At 43.1% G+C, this 20,464-nt stretch overlaps 1 protein-coding gene across 1 annotated transcript in view; it reads left to right on the forward strand.

Annotated features, from left to right (window-relative positions):
• The window catches only part of LOC127104718 (uncharacterized), a 39,945-nt gene extending 22,246 nt beyond the window's left edge, over nt 1-17,699 (forward strand). Inside the window, exons 6-7 of the mRNA XM_051041884.1 lie at nt 17,268-17,390; nt 17,473-17,699. Coding sequence (XP_050897841.1) covers nt 17,268-17,390; nt 17,473-17,699 — 350 coding nt within the window. The remainder of the gene's footprint in view (nt 1-17,267; nt 17,391-17,472) is intronic.
• Nucleotides 17,700-20,464: the final 2,765 nt, after the last annotated feature.

A 20,464-nucleotide genomic window follows, 5' to 3' on the forward strand; every position in this document is an offset into this window, starting at 1 on the left:
ATCAGATTCCTTTCCATGTTGCTAGGGTGGAGCCCGATGTCCTTGGGATTTCCCGTGCTCTTTATTTGAGTCCGGAAATGATCAAGGAGGGATTGAAGGAAAAGGGGAAGTTGCCTGGATTTCATTTGAGTTTCTTGGAAGCTAATGCCAAGGAACATGCTGCAGTGGGTAATTGGAAGACGGTTTACGCTCTGGTTGCTGTGAGCATTTATGGGATAGTTCTGTTTCCTAATCAGAAGAACTTTGTGGACCATAATGCTATCAGGTTGTTCCTACAGAGGAACCCTATTCCTACTCTGATCGGAGATGTTTACTACTCGGTTCATAACAGGAACGAGAAACGACGTGGGGGTTTGATCAGGTGCTGTGCTCAGCTGCTCTTCAGGTGGTTTATGGGGTATTTGCCTTCCCGAGGTGCTTTTGCTCATCTTGATCCTTCTGTCAAGTGGTCCTTCAGGTTGATGGGTTTGCGGGCTGATGATATTGCATGGACTCATAATGGTTTGGCAGGACGGAATTTTATATACAGTTGTGGGAGTTTACCTAATGTGGCTCTTGTGGGAGTTCAGGGTTGCATCAATTACAACCCGGTGTTTCTCAGGAGACAGATGGGGTTTGCTGTAGAGGGTCCTCCTCTCAGTCGAGAGATTCAGGAGTCCTTTTACTTCCCAATTGATGGCAATCAGGCCAAGCTGAGGCAGGTATTGGATGAGTGGCGTGATATTCAGAGGAAGGGTAAGGTTCCTTATGGTAAGGTCAACTGTCGGTATTTTCCATTATTTGAGGATTGGTTGCGGAAGAGGATTGAGATTACACATCTACCATTTCCGGGAGGTGATCCTTGGTGTCCTATGATTGAGGGTCCAAGTTCTTCTGTCAGCATGGAAGAATTCCTCGAGATGAAGAGGGCCAGAGATCAGTTGCTTGCAGAGAAAGCGGAGTTGGAGATGACGGTTGCTCGGGTTCAGATAGCCAACCAGGAGATCAAAGTGAAGATGGAAGATCAAGACAAGCGACATGCCTTGGAAGCAAAGCGCTTTGAGATGGATACCGCCTATTATGGGAAGGTCAGTCAGGCCTTGGCATCTTCAGCAAAGGAGCATGACATCACCAAAGAGAGATTGGCCAGAGCTGCAAAGGTTATTGAAGATGAGAAGAGGAGGCAGATCCTCGTGAGAGATCAGAGGGATGACAGAGTCAGAGTTCTCATTGCTGAGTGGGAAGCCAAGCTGAAGGTTAAGGAAGCGGAGAAAGTGAAGATCGTCGCCGAGAGAGATCACTGTATAGCTGAGAGGGATCATTATATGACAGAGAGAGATCATTACTTCAGGCAGATAAAGATTCACCAGAAAGAGGTGGGGAGATTACAGCAGGAGAACACCGAGCTCAGGTTCGCCGTAGAGTTCGCGAAGATGGAAGATGAGTTAGGGCCATCTGTGGGACCCTCATCAGGCTAGCTTTCATTTGTTGTGGATTACCGTCAGGCTTGTTGACGGAATCCATTGGCTTGTATCTCTTTCCCGATTCTGGAGATTTGTATCTGATTTGATGTATGACTATGGCACTTATTGTGAATTTTGCTATGTGACGGTATTTTTCATTCAGTGATTGATCTTCAAGCTTTATTTGCTTTACCGTATGCACTCACACAAGCACACACATGGTTGGGGGTATCATGCTCAATCACATATCTCCGATCTGCACGATAAGAATCAAATGCTGATTATCAAAATATTGATGCCGGATTATTATTTGTCTCAATGATGCCAGGATCGAGAGACAAAGTGTCCTTCATATGGATAAACACTGCATTCATGCATTGATCATAATAACCTGTGTTTTATTTTGCAGGTATCTGTTGCTAACATGCTTGATTGTTTCAGGAATCATTGCTCGTGCTCGCAGAACTGTACCTTTGCACTCAACCCGACCTCACAGATACTACACCAGGCGCAATACTCCCAGGCTGATGGATCTTCCAAGTACAGATCTCCTCGAGCTGAAAGACAAGATGAATGAGCTGATCAACATTATGCAAGGCTTTGCAGTTGGTCAGAAGGCGTTGGCTGATAAGGTTGAGAAGCTCGAGCGGGCTTCAGCAGCGAACAGTGGGGTTAACCTGGATGGTGTCTCCAACCAGGGGTTGTGGTCTAGAGATGGCGGCAAGAGAACAACTGTTGGTGTTGTGAACAATGCTGCTGGATTTGGTGGTCAGCCTGGGCCCGGTCTGGGGCAGAATATGAAGGACGGTCTGTTGCCTCCATTCTACGGGTTTGATGAGGACAGAGAGGAAGACAGGGAAGCCGACCAGTTTTCAATGCATAATGAGCCCTTGGGGCAATATGGGGTCCAGCCTCAAAGCAAGGAGATTCAGCTGTTGGCTGAGAAGATTAAGGTGCTGGAAAGCTATGCCACTCCGGGGATGATCAATATGTCTAATATGGGGCTTGTTGAGGGGATTGTGATCCCGCAGAAGTTTAAAGCGCCCACTTTTGACCGTTATAACGGGAGTTCTTGTCCAGAGACTCATCTTCAAGCTTTCGTCCGCAAGATTTCTGCATACACTATGGATCAGAAGCTGTGGATGTACTTCTTCCAGGACAGCCTGTCCGGAGGCTCCTTGGAATGGTACACCAAGCTAAAGTCCTCCGATATTAAAAACTGGCAGGATCTTGGGGACGCGTTCTTCAAGCAATATCAGTTCAATGCTGATATGGCCCCGAGCCGTACCCAGCTGCAGGGTATGTCTCAAAAGAATAATGAAGGGTTTAAGGAATATGCCCAACGGTGGAGAGAGTTGGCTGCCAGGGTGCAACCTCCTCTGGTTGACAGAGAAATGTTAGATCTGTTCATGGGGACCCTGCAGGGGGCATTTGCTGAGAGAATGGTTGGTTGTCCGGTGACCAATTTTTCTGATATTGTCGTGGCAGGGGAGAGAATAGAGAGCTGGCTGAAGCTCGGTAAAATTCAGGGTACTGCTTCTTCTTCGTCGTCTGGGTCGAAGAAGCCGTTTGGTAATGGTGGCCAGAGGAAGAAAGAGGGTGATACCAGCGCCGTGTATGCTCAACGAGGACCCAGTAGGGACCGTTACTTCCAGCACACCGCTGCGGTAACTATTCCTGCTGAACAACAACAACAGCAACCGCAACAACAACAATCTCAACAACAGAGGCAACCGTTCCAGCAGAGGCCTCAGAGGGCTGGTTATCAGATGAAGGGAAGAGCAGTGGACAGACAATTTGATAGACCTCCGGTGACCTATTCCTTCCTGTTTAAGAAGTTGATGGATTTGGGGCTTGTGCAGACACGGACTCTGGCACCTTTGAGACCTGATCAAAGGCCAGCCAGTTATGATGAGAATGCAAAGTGTGAATTCCACTCAGGTGCGCCGGGACATAACATTGAGAACTGTAAAGCTTTTAAGCACACAGTGCAAGACCTGGTGGATTCAAAGGCAATCAACTTTGCACCATCTCCCAATGTCAATGCAAATCCCATGCCCGCGCATGGTCAGAGGGGGGTGAATGCTATTTTTGAGGAGAATAGAGTTGGGTTGTCTGATGTTGATCAACTAAGGACTCCGTTGGCTGAGGTCAAGGGGCTGTTGTTGAAGAATGGGGTTCATCCGGGCTGTGAAGATGATTGTGCTGAGTGCACTGGTTCTGTTAATGGGTGCGAACTTCTGAGGAAGACTGTCCAGGGTCTGATGGACAATGGGGATATTGTGATTGAAAAGAAGGCTGGTAAGGAAAAAGAGGAAGTCTCCACCATAACAATTTACTTTGATCGGGTGGATTTGTCTAACCTTGCTGAAGCGGCTCCAGTTACCATCACGGTACCTGGACCAATTCCATATGACAAAGATGATGCCGTGCCGTGGCATTATGGCGGGGAAGTTTATTGTAATGGCGAAAAGTTGGAAGACCAATCTGCTAGTGAAACCACCATTTCAAAGGTGGATAATGCCGGTACCAGTGGTTTCACTCGCAGTGGAAGGTTATTTGCTCCTGATGCGTTGAGGAGAGGAGAAGAAGAAAAAGAGAAAAAAGAAAAGGCCGAGGCTTTAGCCAGGGCAAGAGGAAAAGCTGTGGTGAATGAGAGTACTCCCGTGGTGACGCCGGCGCCTGCGGGGTCGGATGAAAAACTTGATGATGACGCAGAAGAATTTCTGAGGATCATCAAAAAGTCAGAGTACAAGTTGGTGGACCATTTGCAGCAGACTCCGTCCAAAATATCCATCTTGTCTTTGCTGTTAAGCTCTGAGGGGCATAGAGAGGCTTTACTGAAAATATTGAAGAAAGCCTATGTTCCTCAGGAGATCACTATTAATCAATTGGAAACTGTGGTATCTAATGTTCATGCCAGCCATGGGCTGGGTTTTACAGACATGGATCTGACGGTGGATGGGAGGAATCACAACCGGGCGCTACACATTGCTATGGAATGTAAAGGAGCCGTGCTTTCGCATGTGCTGGTTGATACCGGCTCCTCATTGAATGTGTTGCCGAAGAAGGCTCTGGCAAAGCTTAACTGTGATGGGCTGATTTTGACCCCGACCGATTTGATAGTACGGGCTTTCGATGGATCGAAGCGGGCCGTGTTTGGAGAGGTTGAGCTGCCAGTGAAGATAGGCCCGAAGGTGTTCAAGTCGACATTCTATGTCATGGATATTCAGCCGGCATACAGTTGCTTGTTGGGAAGGCCGTGGATCCATGCTGTTGGGGCAGTGACTTCGACTTTGCACCAGAAGTTGAAGTACATCTGGGAGGGCCAGGTTGTTACTGTTTGTGGAGAGGAGGATATCTTTGTCAGCCATCTGTCCTCATTTAAGTATGTGGAGATGGACGGCGAGATATGGGAAACGCCTAGCCAAGCATTTGAAACCGTTAAGGTGGAGAATGCTCTTTTTGCCAAAGAGGAAGAAAAACCGTCCATTGCTTCATACAAGCAGGCTGCTGAGGTGGTTAAAAGTGGAGAGGCTCCTGGTTGGGGCAGAATGATGGATGTCCCAGCAAAGAAAGACCGATTTGGAGTGGGGTACCAGCCAGGCCGAGGCTTAGGGCGAGGCAGAGGACGTCGTACGTCAGTCACCTTCACAAGTGCCGGAATGCTGGATCCGGATCACATCTGCATGATGGGTGAAGATGCTGATAGCGACTGTGACATGGACCGGTGGATAAAGCCGTGCGTACCAGGGATGGGAATCCAGAACTGGAAGGCTGAAGAGATCATCCGGGTCACTCTGCTGGAAGAGTAATATTTTTCCTGTTTTCAGTTTATATGCATGAAAGCCATACGTGTTGCCCGACACGTAATGGTTCATTGTAAGGGCCACCTCATGTTTAAATTTGCAAATTTGCATCATTAATAAAAGGATATTTTTCAGTTAAAAGCGGTGTTCCCTGTTTTTCATTTATTTTTGCAGTTTAAAAATAAAAACAAAATAAAAATGGCAATGTTTTCATTTTTCTTTTTTTTATTTGTCTCACACCGGTTCTAAAGCAATGCATGAATCAACATTCATGCAGATGCGATTCTTCTCCGGATCTCATTGATAACAATCCTGTTACACCCTTGTATGATTTCGACAATCCAATCTATCTTGCTGAAGAAGAAGACGAAGAAGATTGTGAACTGCCAGGGGAATTAGCCAGATTGTTGAAACAAGAGGAGAAGGTGATTCAGCCGCACGAAGAGCCGATTGAGGTGGTGAATCTGGGTACCAACGAGGTTAAGAAAGAAGTGAAAATCGGGGCTGCTTTGGAGGAAAGTGTCAAGAGCGGATTGGTAGTGTTGTTGAAAGAGTATGTCGACATCTTTGCCTGGTCCTATCAAGATATGCCAGGGTTGGATACTGATATCGTTGTGCACAAGCTACCGTTGAGAACAGATTGTCCTCCAGTGAAGCAGAAGTTGCGCAGAACTCGACCTGACATGGCTATGAAAATTAAAGAGGAAGTGCAGAAGCAGTGGGATGCTGGTTTCCTTGCTGTCACTAATTATCCGCCATGGGTTGCGAATATTGTGCCGGTCCCGAAGAAAGATGGGAAAGTGAGAATGTGTGTGGACTACCGAGATCTGAATAGAGCTAGTCCGAAAGATGATTTTCCATTACCTCACATTGATGTGTTGGTAGATAATACAGCTCAATTCTCGGTGTTTTCCTTCATGGATGGCTTTTCTGGCTATAATCAAATCAAAATGTCGCCAGATGATATGGAGAAAACAACGTTCATTACGCCATGGGGCACCTTTTGTTATAAGGTGATGCCATTCGGTCTCAAGAACGCCGGTGCTACTTATCAGAGGGCCATGGTGACTTTGTTTCATGATATGATTCATCATGAAATTGAATGCTATGTTGATGACATGATAGCAAAGTCCCAGACAGAAGAGGGGCATTTGGTAGATCTGGCCAAGTTGTTCGATCGGCTGAGACAATTCAGACTGAGGTTGAATCCGAACAAGTGCACGTTCGGAGTGCGGTCCAGTAAATTGCTGGGGTTCATTGTAAGCGAAAAAGGAATCGAGGTTGATCCTGCTAAAGTAAAAGCAATAAGAGAAATGCCTGAACCGAGAACAGAGAAGGAGGTTCGTGGTTTCTTAGGTAGATTGAACTACATTTCACGGTTCATATCTCACCTAACAGCCACGTGCGAACCAATTTTCAAGTTGTTGAGAAAAGATCAAACGGTCAGGTGGAATAATGATTGCCAAGCGGCATTTGAAAAAATAAAAGAGTATTTGCAGGAGCCTCCGATTCTGATGCCTCCTGTGGAGGGAAGACCGTTAATTCTGTACCTGACAGTCCTCGAGGGGTCTATGGGGTGTGTATTGGGGCAGCATGACGAGTCTGGTCGAAAAGAGCATGCCATATACTACCTTAGCAAAAAGTTTACCGACTGTGAAACAAGATATTCACTGCTCGAGAAAACTTGTTGTGCTTTGGTCTGGGCTGCTCGCCGACTAAGGCAGTACATGCTGGTTCATACCACTTTATTGATTTCCAAGATGGATCCAATCAAGTACATTTTTGATAAGCCAGCATTGACCGGACGGGTTGCGAGGTGGCAAATGATTTTGACTGAATATGATATACAGTATACCTCTCAGAAAGAAATCAAGGGGAGTGTATTGTCTGATTACCTCGCCCAGCAACCCATTGATGATTATCAACCGATGAAGTTTGAATTCCCTGATGAGGACATCATGTTTCTCAAATCGAAGGATTGTGAGGAACCAATCCCGGAGGAGGGGCCTGACCCTGAATCCGAATGGATTCTGATGTTTGATGGGGCCGTTAACGTGAATGGAAGCGGTGTTGGTGCTGTTTTGGTTACGCCGAAAGGATCCCACATTCCTTTTGCTGCCCGGCTAACATTTGAGTGCACCAACAACGTAGCTGAATATGAAGCTTGTATATTGGGGATTGAAGAGGCGATTGATTTGAGGATCAAGAACCTTGTCATATATGGAGATTCAGCTCTGGTGATAAATCAGGTTAACGAAAAATGGTATACGCATCAATCTCATTTAGTTCCATACCGGGATTATACGAGGAGATTGTTGACGTTTTTCACCAAGGTGAAGTTGCATCATGTGCCCAGAGAGGAGAATCCTTTGGCAGATGCTTTGGCTACTCTGGCTGCCTTGATTAAGGTGCAGTGGTGGAATCAGTTCCCTAGTGTTGAAGTAGGTCGTCTGGATAGACCGGCTTATATGTTTGCTGTGGATACAACGCCTGATGATGAGAAGCCGTGGTATTTTGATATCAAGCGCTATCTAGAGACTCAAGAGTATCCTGAGGGAGCATCGAAGAAGGACCGAAAGACTCTGCGGAGGTTGGCCATGGTGTTCTACCTGAATAAGGATGGGGTTTTGTACAAAAGGAATTTTGATTGGGTCTTGCTCCGATATGTTGATGATAGAGAAGCAAGCCAATTGATGAAAGAGGTTCACGAAGGATCGTTCGGTACCCATGCCAGTGGGAATGCAATGGTGAAGAAGCTGTTGAGGGCAAGTTATTACTGGATGACAATGGAGGCCCAATGTTTCAATTTCGTGCGGAAGTGTCATAAATGCCAGATTTATGCTGATAAGGTGCACGTGCCTCCAAATCCTTTGAGCTTAATGTCGTCTCCATGGCCGTTTGCTATGTGGGGCATTGATATGATCGGAAAGATTGAGCCCACGGCTTTGAATGGGCACAGATTCATATTAGTGGCTATTGATTACTTCACCAAGTGGGTGGAAGCAGCCTCTTATACGAATGTGACGAAGCAGGTCGTTGCCAGATTTCTCAAGAGAGACATCATTTGCAGATACGGGATTCCCGAGAGAATCATTACTGATAATGGTTCTAATTTGAATAATAAGATGATGGCAGAGCTGTGCCGGGAATTTAAGATTGAGCATCACAATTCTTCTCCCTATCGTCCGAAGATGAATGGGGCGGTTGAGGCAGCCAACAAGAATATTAAGAAGATTGTGCAGAAAATGGTGGTAACCTATAAAGACTGGCATGAGATGTTGCCGTTTGCGTTACATGGCTATCGAACGTCGGTGCGTACATCTACTGGGGCAACTCCTTTCTCATTGGTATATGGGATGGAGGCTGTATTACCTGTTGAAGTTCAGATTCCCTCTTTGAGAGTCCTGATGGATGTGAAATTGCAAGAGGCTGAATGGGTAAGGACCCGGTATGAAGAGTTGAGCCTGATAGAGGAAAAGAGGCTAGCAACCATCTGTCATGGGCAGTTATACCAACAAAGGATGAAGCGTGCTTTTGACAAGAAAGTACGACCTCGGGTATATCACGTAGGTGATATGGTGCTGAAAAGGATCCTTCCTCCTCAAAACGATCGGAGGGGCAAATGGACACCGAATTATGAAGGTTCGTTCGTGGTCAAGAAGGTTTTCTCTGGTGGAGCCTTGTTGTTGACGACCATGGATGGCGAGGATTTTCCCTCCCCTGTGAATGCGGACGCAGTTAAAAAATACTTCGTATAAGAGACCCGCTGGACGAAAAGAAGAAAATAGTCCAGGCAAAAATGGGCATCCCGGCGAATCAAAAACAGAAAGAAAGGTTCGGGCAAAAATTAGGGATAAAAGAAAAAACTGTACACCCGGCAAGTCGAAAACTTGAAAAGGCGACTTGGGCAGAAATGGGTATCCCGGTGGACTGAAAGCCCGAAAGGGCGGTCCAGGCAAAAGAGGGATTGAAACGAACAACTGCGTCCAGCATGATCGTTTGCGCTTTGGTTAAAGCATCATGGATAAAATCCGGTGGGGATCAATCAGAAACGTCTTGTTCAGAAGGCAGAAAGCATGGAGAGTCTGAGGACATATGGGGTGTAACCGAGTTGGAACTCGATGAGATCACGGTTTCACATTGCCATTAGGATAGATTTTTCCTTTTGTGCGCAATTACCTCTTTTCAGGAATTGCTTCCTTTGTATTGCTCAATTTGAGCCACACATTTTGCAATCAATTAAATGCATATTCAGTCAAATAATTTTGTTTTTGTCTTTCATTACCGCTTTGATTGCAAAAACATCCGATTATTTTGATAAAGAACTTTGCATTTTAAGACATACAGGTTCCTTCCAATGCATGTTTATAAGATTGAAAGCTTGAAATCTTATTCGGAAGGTTGAGTGACCCAAGTGTTAAAATCTTGACACGCCTGGGGCACGGTTTTATCTAACGATCTGTTTTGCAGGTACTGTTAGGTATTCGTCACTCACTTGCAGGTTGTGATGAGGAAGTTGTTGGCAAATCAAATCCCCATGAGAGTCCAATCAGGGACGAGTGCACGAAAGAATGACGAAGACGTTGAGACGTACGACGATCCTTGATTTTAATCAAGAAGACTCTTCAAAATCGGAAGATTGGAAAGTCTGTAGAAATTCCCCGCAGAGTCCAATCAGGGACGAATGAATGGGTAGAAAAGCGATGAGAGACGTTGGGACGTCCGACGACCTTTGGAATTAATCAAGAAGACTCTTCAAAGTCGGAAGATTGAAAATTATGTATAAATCCCAGGAGTACGTTTCCGTCGAGCGCGGGGCGATTGGGAATACAAGATGATGGAGCAGAAAAGGTCCAGACGAGTCTGGGAATTCTCAAAAGTGGAAAGCTGATACTAGATTGGGAGGTAGATACCATGGTTCGATGAGTCGACGGGTTCTGTACCAACTTTTCTCATTTCCCAGCTAGGTCCCCAAGCAGAATTAGAGGACCAAATCCCCGGCAGATCCGAGGTCTGTGGATTCCCCAGCCGGGTCAGGATGGTTATCCTCGGCGGGTAAACGATGTTTCCTCAGCAGCCAGGTCAGAAGGTTGCTACTCCCCGAGTGGAGCGGGTTTCAATGAAATATATCTCCAGCAATGTTCATCCTACCAGTGGATTGGACGAGTTTCCATAGCAGACTGATATCTGCATCCCCAGCTGAGTTGATTCTACCTATGGATTGCATGGGTAATCCCCAGCGGAGTGGCATTCGCTTCCCTAGCAGAGTCAGAATGGTTATCCCCAGCAGGTGTCAGATCGGTGCTTCCCCAGTTGCCAGGCCTGGAGGTGGCTGTTTCCCAGCAGAGCTCTCTGTGAGCGCTTCCCCAGTAAAGTCGACAGGTGTCTGTGAGGGTTTCCCGAAGCAGAGTCGGGATTGATATCCCTAGCAAGTCAAAGACTGTTGTATCCCCACAGAGTGTTGGTGGTGCTTATCCCCAGCAGTTTCTCGAGCGGATTGGGTGCAAAGGAGGTTCTTCCCCAGCAAGGGTTACCTTTTCCCAGCAACAGTGCTTATTCCCCAGCAGGGTGGAGATCGGAGTATTGACGGGTTCTTCAACAGAGTGTCTCGTACTCCCCGGCAGAATCCCTTGAGGGGGATACCTTTTATACATTCATCATGTAAAAATAGCATAGCATGTTGCATAGAAAAATAATAAATCGCGTAGCATTTCCATAATTATGGAGCATTACACAGAAAAATCGATCATGCATCATATTGCAAAAATAAGCTAGTCTCAAACCGTGGTTACTGTTTGAGAGGTGGTTTCATCTGCCGAGCAAGGTGTTACTCTGAGGAGTTCAGAATCATGATTTAATCAAGGTATTCCCCAGTAGTGCGATACTGAAGGAAGTTTTCCGTCGAGCAGAGATGGGAAATGTTGTGCGATCAGCGCAATTCAAGCCGTGGTTACCGCTTGGAGTCTTTATTTCGCCTGAGGGTGAAGGTGTTACTCTGAGGAGTTTAGCATCATGATGTCAGATCAGCAATGTTCTCCAGTAGTGCGATACTGGACGAGTTTTTTCCGTCGAACGAAGATGGAAGTGAAATCGAAGGATGTTACGCGATCAGCACGATTTTCGGGGTTCAACTGGAGAAAAGGAAATGTTGAGGCATTTTCTGGGGTTCATATGGAGATTGGAGTTGAAGATTGTATCCGGGATGAGGTTCTTAAGATTTTCTTCTATTCATGTGTCGCCTTAGACTCCGGCTGAGGCCAATGGAGGTCGTTATAGGTGTCTTCTGAGGAAGAGATACACATGCTACCTTCCTTTTGTGAAGGTATACCCTCTGACATGTCGCCCTCAGAGTGGTGTTTGGTGTTATTTCCGACGTTGCCAGCGGAATTATCACGAGAGATTGGAGATCGGGGTTCAAATGGAGAAAAGAAGATGTGGAGACATTTTCTGGAGACGGGGTTCAAATGGAGAAAGGGAGATGTTGCGGCATTTTCTGGAGAACGGGGTTCACAATGGCGATCGTGAGTTATCGTCAGGCGACTGGGGTTCAAACTGGAGAATGGGGTTCATTATTTGGCAAACAGGAGAGCGGGGTTCAAATGCGGTGATCCGAGGATCATTTGCGCAAGAGAAAATTTTGGGGTTCAAGAAAATGGAAAAATAGAGAAAATTTCGGGGTTCAAGAAAAGCATAAAAAAGAAATATAATCCCCAGTGGGAGTGGTGTTTAGACCATGGGTTATCCCTGTGTTACCATTTATTTTGGTATCCAGGTCGACGTTTTTCGGTGTTCAGGCCGACTGTCTCCGTACCAGATGGATTTTGGTTCAGAGGTTGTTGCTTCGCCGATTCTGACAGGCGTTGTTAATTATTTTCCCATCAGAGTGCAAATTGTTCGTCTGTTCTTGGTATTCAATCACTCTTCATCCTGATCATCTGAAAGCCGAGGCTATTCATATCGACAGGTTCACAGTGGATTGAATAGGGGCAGCTGTAACACCTCAAAATTTGCTCTCCTCTCTTGGGACTAGTATAACATATTACATATCATTTTTAGGTCATTAGGCATTGCATATTGCATATCATGTGGTTACATTGTGCAAGTTATCCTCCTAACTCTTGGTCAGAAGATAAGAGGTGGAGATGCAAGCCTAGGGTTTTATTGACTGATCATTAGCCATCTGAGGATTGGGCTATAAATTAGGGTTTTTGATTTCTCAAGGAGATGGAGCTTGGTCTTGGTTGCAATGATACATCATCATCATCATGGTCTTGATATCATCCAAGGGTTTCAGAAGATTGATCAAGATACCTTGAGATTAGGGTTTTGACCACTGGTCAACCCTAATCAGTTGTATTGGGCCAATCAGGGCATAGCAAGGAGAGGGGGTCTATGATGGATATGAGGATCATTTCATGTGGTTTTATTGAGCATATTGAGGCTAGGGTTTCATCCTTGAGCCATTTCATTAGAGGATTGGGGCTTAATTGGATCAGTGCATTGCCAAATTCATCTATCAGTTGGAAAAGTCAACTGTGGTCAACTGTGCTTGATTTTATGGATTTGGAGGTGGAATTGAGTTGGATACACTTCATTCATGTTGAAACAAGTGTTATTTGACATTTCAAAGCTCAAGAAGGGAGAAAATCAAGTCAGACAAAAAATTGCCAAAAATAGAAAGTGACTTGTAATGGAAGTTTCCAAAAATGGAAAGTTTTTGACCACAAAATTACATGTCCAAGGAAGCTTCAAATGAAAATTTGTTCAACATGAAAGTTGTAGATCTTGGTCTCACCTTTCCAAAAAGTCCAAGAACTTGAAATTCCCATGTATGGTTGGCAAGTTATGGTCCATTCAATTTCAAAAATGACCCATAATCAAAGTGGCATAACTTTCACATGGAGTGTCCAAATTGAGTGATCTTTTTATGTGCAAACTCCATTTGACATGTACTTTCATGGTGCATAATTGAAATTCACCAAAAGTGGTCAATGCAAAAGGTCAATTTTCAAGTGTACAATTAAAAAGTCAAGGGCAAAATGGTCCAAGTTGAGAAATATTTGGAATTTTGGCATGGGAGTTTTTGCAACACATCACATATGCCAATTAGAGATGGTTTGAATTGTCATAAGTGTTCAAGGTTCAATATTTGGCCAGGCTATTTTGAAACTTCACTTGAAAATGCATTTTTTGGCATAGCATATGGAAAATGAGAAATACAATGCCAATTGCTATGAAACCAAAGCCAACACATCACAAATGATAATTGGAAGATGTCTGAGCTGTCATACAGCTGTCATGAGGCCTAGGGTGAAATGTCATTTTTGCCCTTTCACTCAAAATTGGCATTACACTAATCAAATTCATTTTTGTTAATTGGAGATTAAGAGGTGATTAAGAGATAGTATATATCATTAATTGTAACTGAAATGATGATCACAATTGCAATTCTCAAGAAATCTAACTGATTTTCCCTCCAAAAGTGCAAAAACTCAAGAATCTTCATCAAGCTTCTTTTGATCCAATCTTCATCAATTCTCAATCATTTTTCGAAATTCTTTTTGATTCATCTTCCTTACATCTTCCTCTCCAACTGTTTTGGTGATTTGGTGCAAGAAACCTTCGGAATCTCCACTGCTCAAAGTAAGGTCAACAATGGTGATTGGAAAATTCTTGCAATTGGAGTAACTTTGAGCTAAAGCACGCATTGCATTCATCTTCCTCAACCTTGATCTCAATCTGTTTTGGACAATTGGAGCAAGAAACCTCAAATTCGAGCACTGCCATCTCCAAGGTACCAAAACTCGAATCTCACCATTTCTTGAATTGTGATATGCTTTTGGTAGTTTATTCATCATAGATCATCATGCTGTGCTTAGTTTTTAAAATGATTGAGTGTAGAAAGAGAAATCATGATTTTAAGTTTGATGTTCATTTCTTTTTTGGTTCGATCTGTGATGTGTGTTGAGAATTAAGAGAAATCATTAGCATATCTTGAATGTACATGTTAAGACGATTCCAACGGTTATAGATTTGTGAGTTTTGGTGAGGAAATGAGCGAAACCGATTTTGGAAGGAGAGGTACATGAACACGCGATGAAGGTGACGAAATTCTGAAAAATGCTGCGTTTGATCCACTGAATTGCAAGGCCAATTTCAAAATCATGTTTCCCACCAAAAACCGTCCACTCACGCGCTGACACGGCATTAAGTGGCTGCTGTGTCGTTTTGGCCTTGGAAGTGATATTTACGAGACTGCCATTGGACTTAATTAAAACATTTTAATTCATTTTAATCCTTAAATAATTATTTCATAATATTAACAAAACTTTAAAAAATCATAAAAAATTCATTTCTAATCCAAAATTAGTGAGGCTTTTTTTGATAGATCTCAAATTTTGTCTAGAATTTTATAGGCATGATACCATAAGTTGTGCATGGAGAAATTTTGACCTTGCCTATTGATCTTTGACTTGTGTGCATATTTTACATGTTTCACCATATCCTTCATGAAATGCTCATGCTTCCAAAGAAATGAATGAAAATTTTAGTGCTTATTCTGGACATGTTGATGGTGATTTCCATGTAGAGTTTGTGAATTTTGGATACTTGGTTGATTAGATATGAATTTTTGGATTAAGGTGTGACAATTTGTGTCACACCAAGCTAGGTCAACTTTCTGATTTTATTTAAAATGCTTAGGGATGTTGGTTTGAGCTGAAATTTTGTGTGGATGATCATTGATATGTCAAGATAACATGTAAATTTTGCTGGAATTTTTGATGTCATTTTCTAATTGATTGATAATTTTCTTCTCTGTATGCTCATTTTGCAACATTGTGTGATACATGTTTGTATATCTTTTGTGAAATTCTCATATGGTTGTGGATGAAGATGAAATTTGGTGGGAGCATTGTAGACACATTATAGGACATCATGGTTTTGATCCCATTCATTTCTAATATTTTGTCACTGTTTTATGAATTATTGAAGTGGATGCTTGCTTGAATGTCTTGGTTTGGCTTGAATAATTGTGTCTGGATTTCTTGATTTTCATTGACCTACTTTCTTTTGTCCAATTGAGCTGAAAATTGACATGCTATACATTGAATATGTCCTGTTTTGGTTTGAATTTTTGTGGAATTAATTGAGTGGTTTTGGTATGCTTTTGAGTGAAATAGTTCTGTTTGGTCTTTTGATGTTGCAAATTGCATGATTGATGTTAAATTGTGCATGAAATGATAATGGTGAATGGTATGAGCATGGGACCAATTGCATTTGCTTTTGAATTGTTTTAATATGATTTTGGATGAGTTGCACTTGCTGTTTAGAATTTTTTATCCCTTTTGGACCCTAGGCTTGGCCTAGTGGTCTTGTTTCTCACATTTGGTTTGGATTTTCAGGATGAAATGCACAATGCTTAAGGAGATTGCTTCAAGGCAATTTGAATTGAGTTTGGTTGATGATTGAGAACTAATTTGACTTTGTTTTGTAGGTTGTGATGCTTGAGCTTGAGCTTATAGCTTGCACTTGTGTGCATTAACTTGTGTTGTCTGTATAGATTGACTTTTGCTGTTTATTGTTGGTTTGTCTGAGTACTGATGATACTTGATTGATTTCAGGTACATTTAGTCGCTTACAGTTCTTTAAGAACTTGCTTGCTGCTGCTTGGTTTTTAAACCAGTTGAGGTAGGACTTCTATTCTCCATGTAGTCTGGAAGACCTGGCCTGTTACTTGGCCAGGCAACTGTCTGAAGTCCTCCTTAAGAGGCGATGTTTGTGGTTGTTTACATTTGTGCCAAGCAGGTAAAGACCTCTATGAGGCAATTGGTGGATCAAAGGGATATGCAATCTATCCCCCACTATTCTGTTGAGTCATTCCCCTGCTCACACGGCTGTGTGTTGATGCATTGGGACGCAAACCCAAGATCTTGTGCTGTTGCACAATCGAGTCAGAGTCTTTGAGCGTAGAAGGGTCCCTCCATTCTGGACCCACGCTCCTTTGTCTGAAGCTCTCCCTGGTCAGGGATAAGAGCTGTGAAGTCTAATCTTCACTCACCTTTCATCTACTTCACCTTAGCCCCGCAATGGCAAGGTTAAGAGCGAATACTACCCATGTACAGATGACTTGCCTCGGCAGTCAAACCCATTGTTTGAGCCTCACTTGACTGGTTATAGTGTGTGCTTTGTGAATATTTGTTTGCTCTGTTTGCTTGTATGCTTGTATGCTTGCTTTCTTCCTGGATAGGATTAGCTTGCAGTTGCGCAAGTAGGTAGAAACCTCGACGTAGGGTAATGATGCATGACAACACTAGGCTCGAGTACAGCTCCCTGGTAGTGTGTCTTCCCTTGGTTTCTGGCTAGATTTTCTTTCCCTTGAGGGGGAACTACATCGCCCTGATCCTCGTTCCAGACGAGGTATGTAGGCAGGAGACCGTGCGAGGTCTCTCCGGGCACTTTTTTTCTTTTTTGTGTGTGTTTACCTGTTATCTTCTTGTGTGTCAGGATATGGACGTAAGCCCAGCGATTGGCTGTACGTATCCTGATTGTGTTTGTTTGGTTCGGAAGCTGACGTAATTCCATCGAGTGGTTGTCGGGTTCCAGGTTTGCCTGTGGGTGTGTGTGTCTTGTTTGGCGTGCGTAAGCCGAACTACGGCAGCTCTGATTCTCGTTCCAGACGAGATACGTAGGCATAGGATGCGATGTCCTATCGAGCTCTTTTCCTCTTAACCCCACCTGTGTTGTCTTCGGTGTGTGTGTGTGTGATGTTTTAGCAACCTTTTCTTTTCTTAGAACGTGGATCCCGTCGAGTACGACGGACGTGAGGGGTGCTAATACCTTCCCCTTGCGTAACTGACTCCCTTACCCTTTCTCTTTGGTCGCGAGACCATGCTTTTTCCAGGTTTCTCTGAGCGTTTCCTTTCCCTATCTTGGGATAAATAACGCGCAGTGGCGACTCTGTTTTTTTTTTTGTTTCAGCCCGCCGGTTGTTTTTCGCGGATGCGACAACGTGAAGCATCATGTCTCGCCCTTGCAGATATTATTCAAGGACGAAAGTTTTATGAGGTTGGAAAGCATTTAAAAAGATTATGGTCGGGAGCATTTCGTGCCATGGACAACATAAAGGAAAATACAGAAAGTTCTTGCCGGTAGCAGAAGGAACAGGAATCAGATCACTGGAGAGAGGCAAACTTTGCTTGAACTTGTTGATTATATTTCAGCTGTGAATTCAAAGTTCAGTGAAGCGGCAATGCACGAGATCACTAAGATAGCAGCTGATTTGATAAATAATCCTCTCATATCTGTTTTTGAGGACCATGGTGGTAGTGACATTGACACTAGTAGCAGCATTCCAATCACAGTTCGTGAGGCAATAGTTTGGAGAAAAAAGATACACAGTGGACCTGCTGATGCTTTCCATTTTCACTGCAGTAAAATAACTTGGTAAGGCAGTAAAAGTTCACAGGCAACAAAAATGAAAACATTTTCACAAAAGAAGTACAAGGTACATGTTACCTTTTTCAGAATAAGCACCAAAACAGGATAGACAAACTGGCAGCACCAAAAGCACTTCCAAGTCCGACACCCCTTTGATCTCAGCGGCCAATTCAAAAGACCCTAGCAGTGTGACTATAAAAGAGAGGCCATTGTTCACCCATAAAGGGAGGAGAGCTGAAAAACCCTAAGTTTGGATAGCCGCCACTGTTCACCCACAAGGAAGGGAGAATTCTGAAAAAACACAAAGCACCGTTACTGTTCACTAAGAGAAAGAGGAGTCGACGGCAAGGAGAAAAGAACGCCATAGTTTTTCTTGGTGGTGAAGAGCGGACAAGAAGGGGAAAACGTTCAGGCGAAACGCTTACTCACATTCGTCGGTCGAGCTCGCCGCAACCGGTGAGCTTCCTTTCCGAGCTTTATTTCTATGTTTCGATTATGCTTTGCATCCTTCTGAGGGAACCATGGTTGTTGTTCCGATTTGAACTCCATGTTTGATTTAGCAATACCGTTGCCTGTTTGTTTGTGATGTTAACTTCCTGTTAAAATTTTGATGTTCAAAATGGAAAGAAACAGAATCTATGTGCGTTAAAGATGAACTTGTTCTGCTACTGCTTTTTCAACTTTGTATTTTATTTAAAAGGTTTGGTCCGTTTGTTTATCTTATGTATTAGTTCTTGAGATCATACAACAAGGATGCTTGTCTGGCGGAGTTAGTAAAGGGATGCTTTGGCAAGCCTTTGGTCTCGGGTTCGATACCCTTGTGCTTCACTTTGGTTTTAGTTTTTTTTCACTTTATTCAATTTTTAATCTTTGATTGATTTAGGATCTATTTTATTATTAATCATTTTGTTTTATTTTATTCTCATTTTTCAACTTTAGCTTTTTTTTCTTTCGCCGTTATTTTATTTTTATTTGTTAAACATCGATTTTAATTTATGGATTCAACAATTCCCATGTTGTTTATCCATGATTACTTTTATCGATACATTGATGGTATTTCGCCGCGTTTTGATTAATCACATATGACATTTCGATTGTTGTTAATATGTGCAAACCGGCTTTGAGCACATTATTTAGGTTTTGTGTGTCCCTCAATTTTTATCCGTGCACGTCCCGATGTTGTTTCTTTCAATTTAACTTTTGAGTGTTTTGTATATATAACTTGTTGTGTTATTTATTCACATGGCTTACTCTTGGGCCTTCTTACAATGAGACAGTTCTCTTGCACTTACACTCATACATTGCATTATTTGTTGTTTGGGCCCGATTTAATTATTCCAGAAATTTGAATCCCCATTTGACAAAATGTACCCTCACTCCCCTGACATGTAATAATTTTACTGTTTTATTTCTTTATTGCTTGACTGCTTAGTTAGCTACTAACACAAGAATAAAATCAACAATTTCAAAAGATCAAAAATAATGACTCGATCCAACGTCGAGTATTTTCTCAATAAACAAATCAATCCATTTCCTCTCCCCATTCCATTCCATTTCTTTCAAACCTTCACAAAATGCTCAATCCAACGTCAAGCCATTTTTCATAATAAAAACTCGAAAAATATTAATTCATATTCAAAACCTTTTCAATAAAGATGGAAATGGAACGTGGTGTATACCGCGCACTCCTGAGAGTAGGATTCGAGACGGATGTCTCGCTCATCCTAGTTCTCGCCATCATCCAAATTTATCCACTTTGTTTTCTCTCAAACACTCATTCAAATCTTTCTCAATCGCTCATCAAATGCTTGATCTAATGTCAAGTCGTTTTTACAATAAAACTCAAAATACTTAAGTCCTATCTAAACACTTTTTTTCAATAAAGGTGGAAATGGAACATGGTGTATACCGTGCACTCCTGAGATTAAGATTCGAGGCGGATGCCTCGCCTATCTTAGCTCTCGCCATCATTTAAAATTGTCAATGCGGTTTCTTTAAACCCTTTCTCAATCAAACCTAAAAACACTTAATCCTTATTAAACATTTTTGCAAATAAGATGGAAATGGAACGTGGTGCATACCACGCACTCCTGAAACTAGGATTCGAGATGGATATCTCGCTCATCCAAGTTCTCGCCATTACTCAAAACACATTAAACCAATCAATTTATTTTTCTCGCCGCCGTGCGATTATCTCTTCAAACCTTTTCTCAAACGAAAGGTACTTTGTTTCAAAACAATGCAAGACAATGTTTTTCCACCTGTTTTGGGTAGTCCAACAATGTTTTCGTCGATTTGACACAAAGTAGCTTTCGCTAAAATCGACCAACAAACAAACATTTTTCTACCCAGAACTACGTAAGCCTTGATTTCTCTGTTGAGATACGTAGGAGCAGGATTTGTAAATCTTGTCAGGCCCACTAATAAAAAACTTAGGTTTAGTCCTTTGTTAAAAAAATCCAAAACCATTCTCCTCTCATTCTTTCTTTCTTTCCCACTTAATAACCTGAAAAGCCTAACATTTCAACTAACACTAACGCGCACAACTGACCTAATGGTTCCCGTTGAGTACAACAGACGTGAGGGGTGCTAATACCTTCTCCTCGCGTAATCGACTCCCGAACCCTGATTTGGTTGCGACGACCAACATCATTGTCGTTTTTTGTCTTGGGTTTTATCGATATTTCCCCTTTCCTTTTTAGGAATAAATAAAGTTCGGTGGCGACTCTGTTTAGTCCATCATTGCGAGCGTGAGATTGCGCTTCGCTTTAGGTC

The sequence above is a fragment of the Lathyrus oleraceus genome, chromosome 7 (genome assembly GCF_024323335.1).
Source record: "Lathyrus oleraceus cultivar Zhongwan6 chromosome 7, CAAS_Psat_ZW6_1.0, whole genome shotgun sequence".
NCBI lineage: Eukaryota > Viridiplantae > Streptophyta > Magnoliopsida > Fabales > Fabaceae > Lathyrus > Lathyrus oleraceus.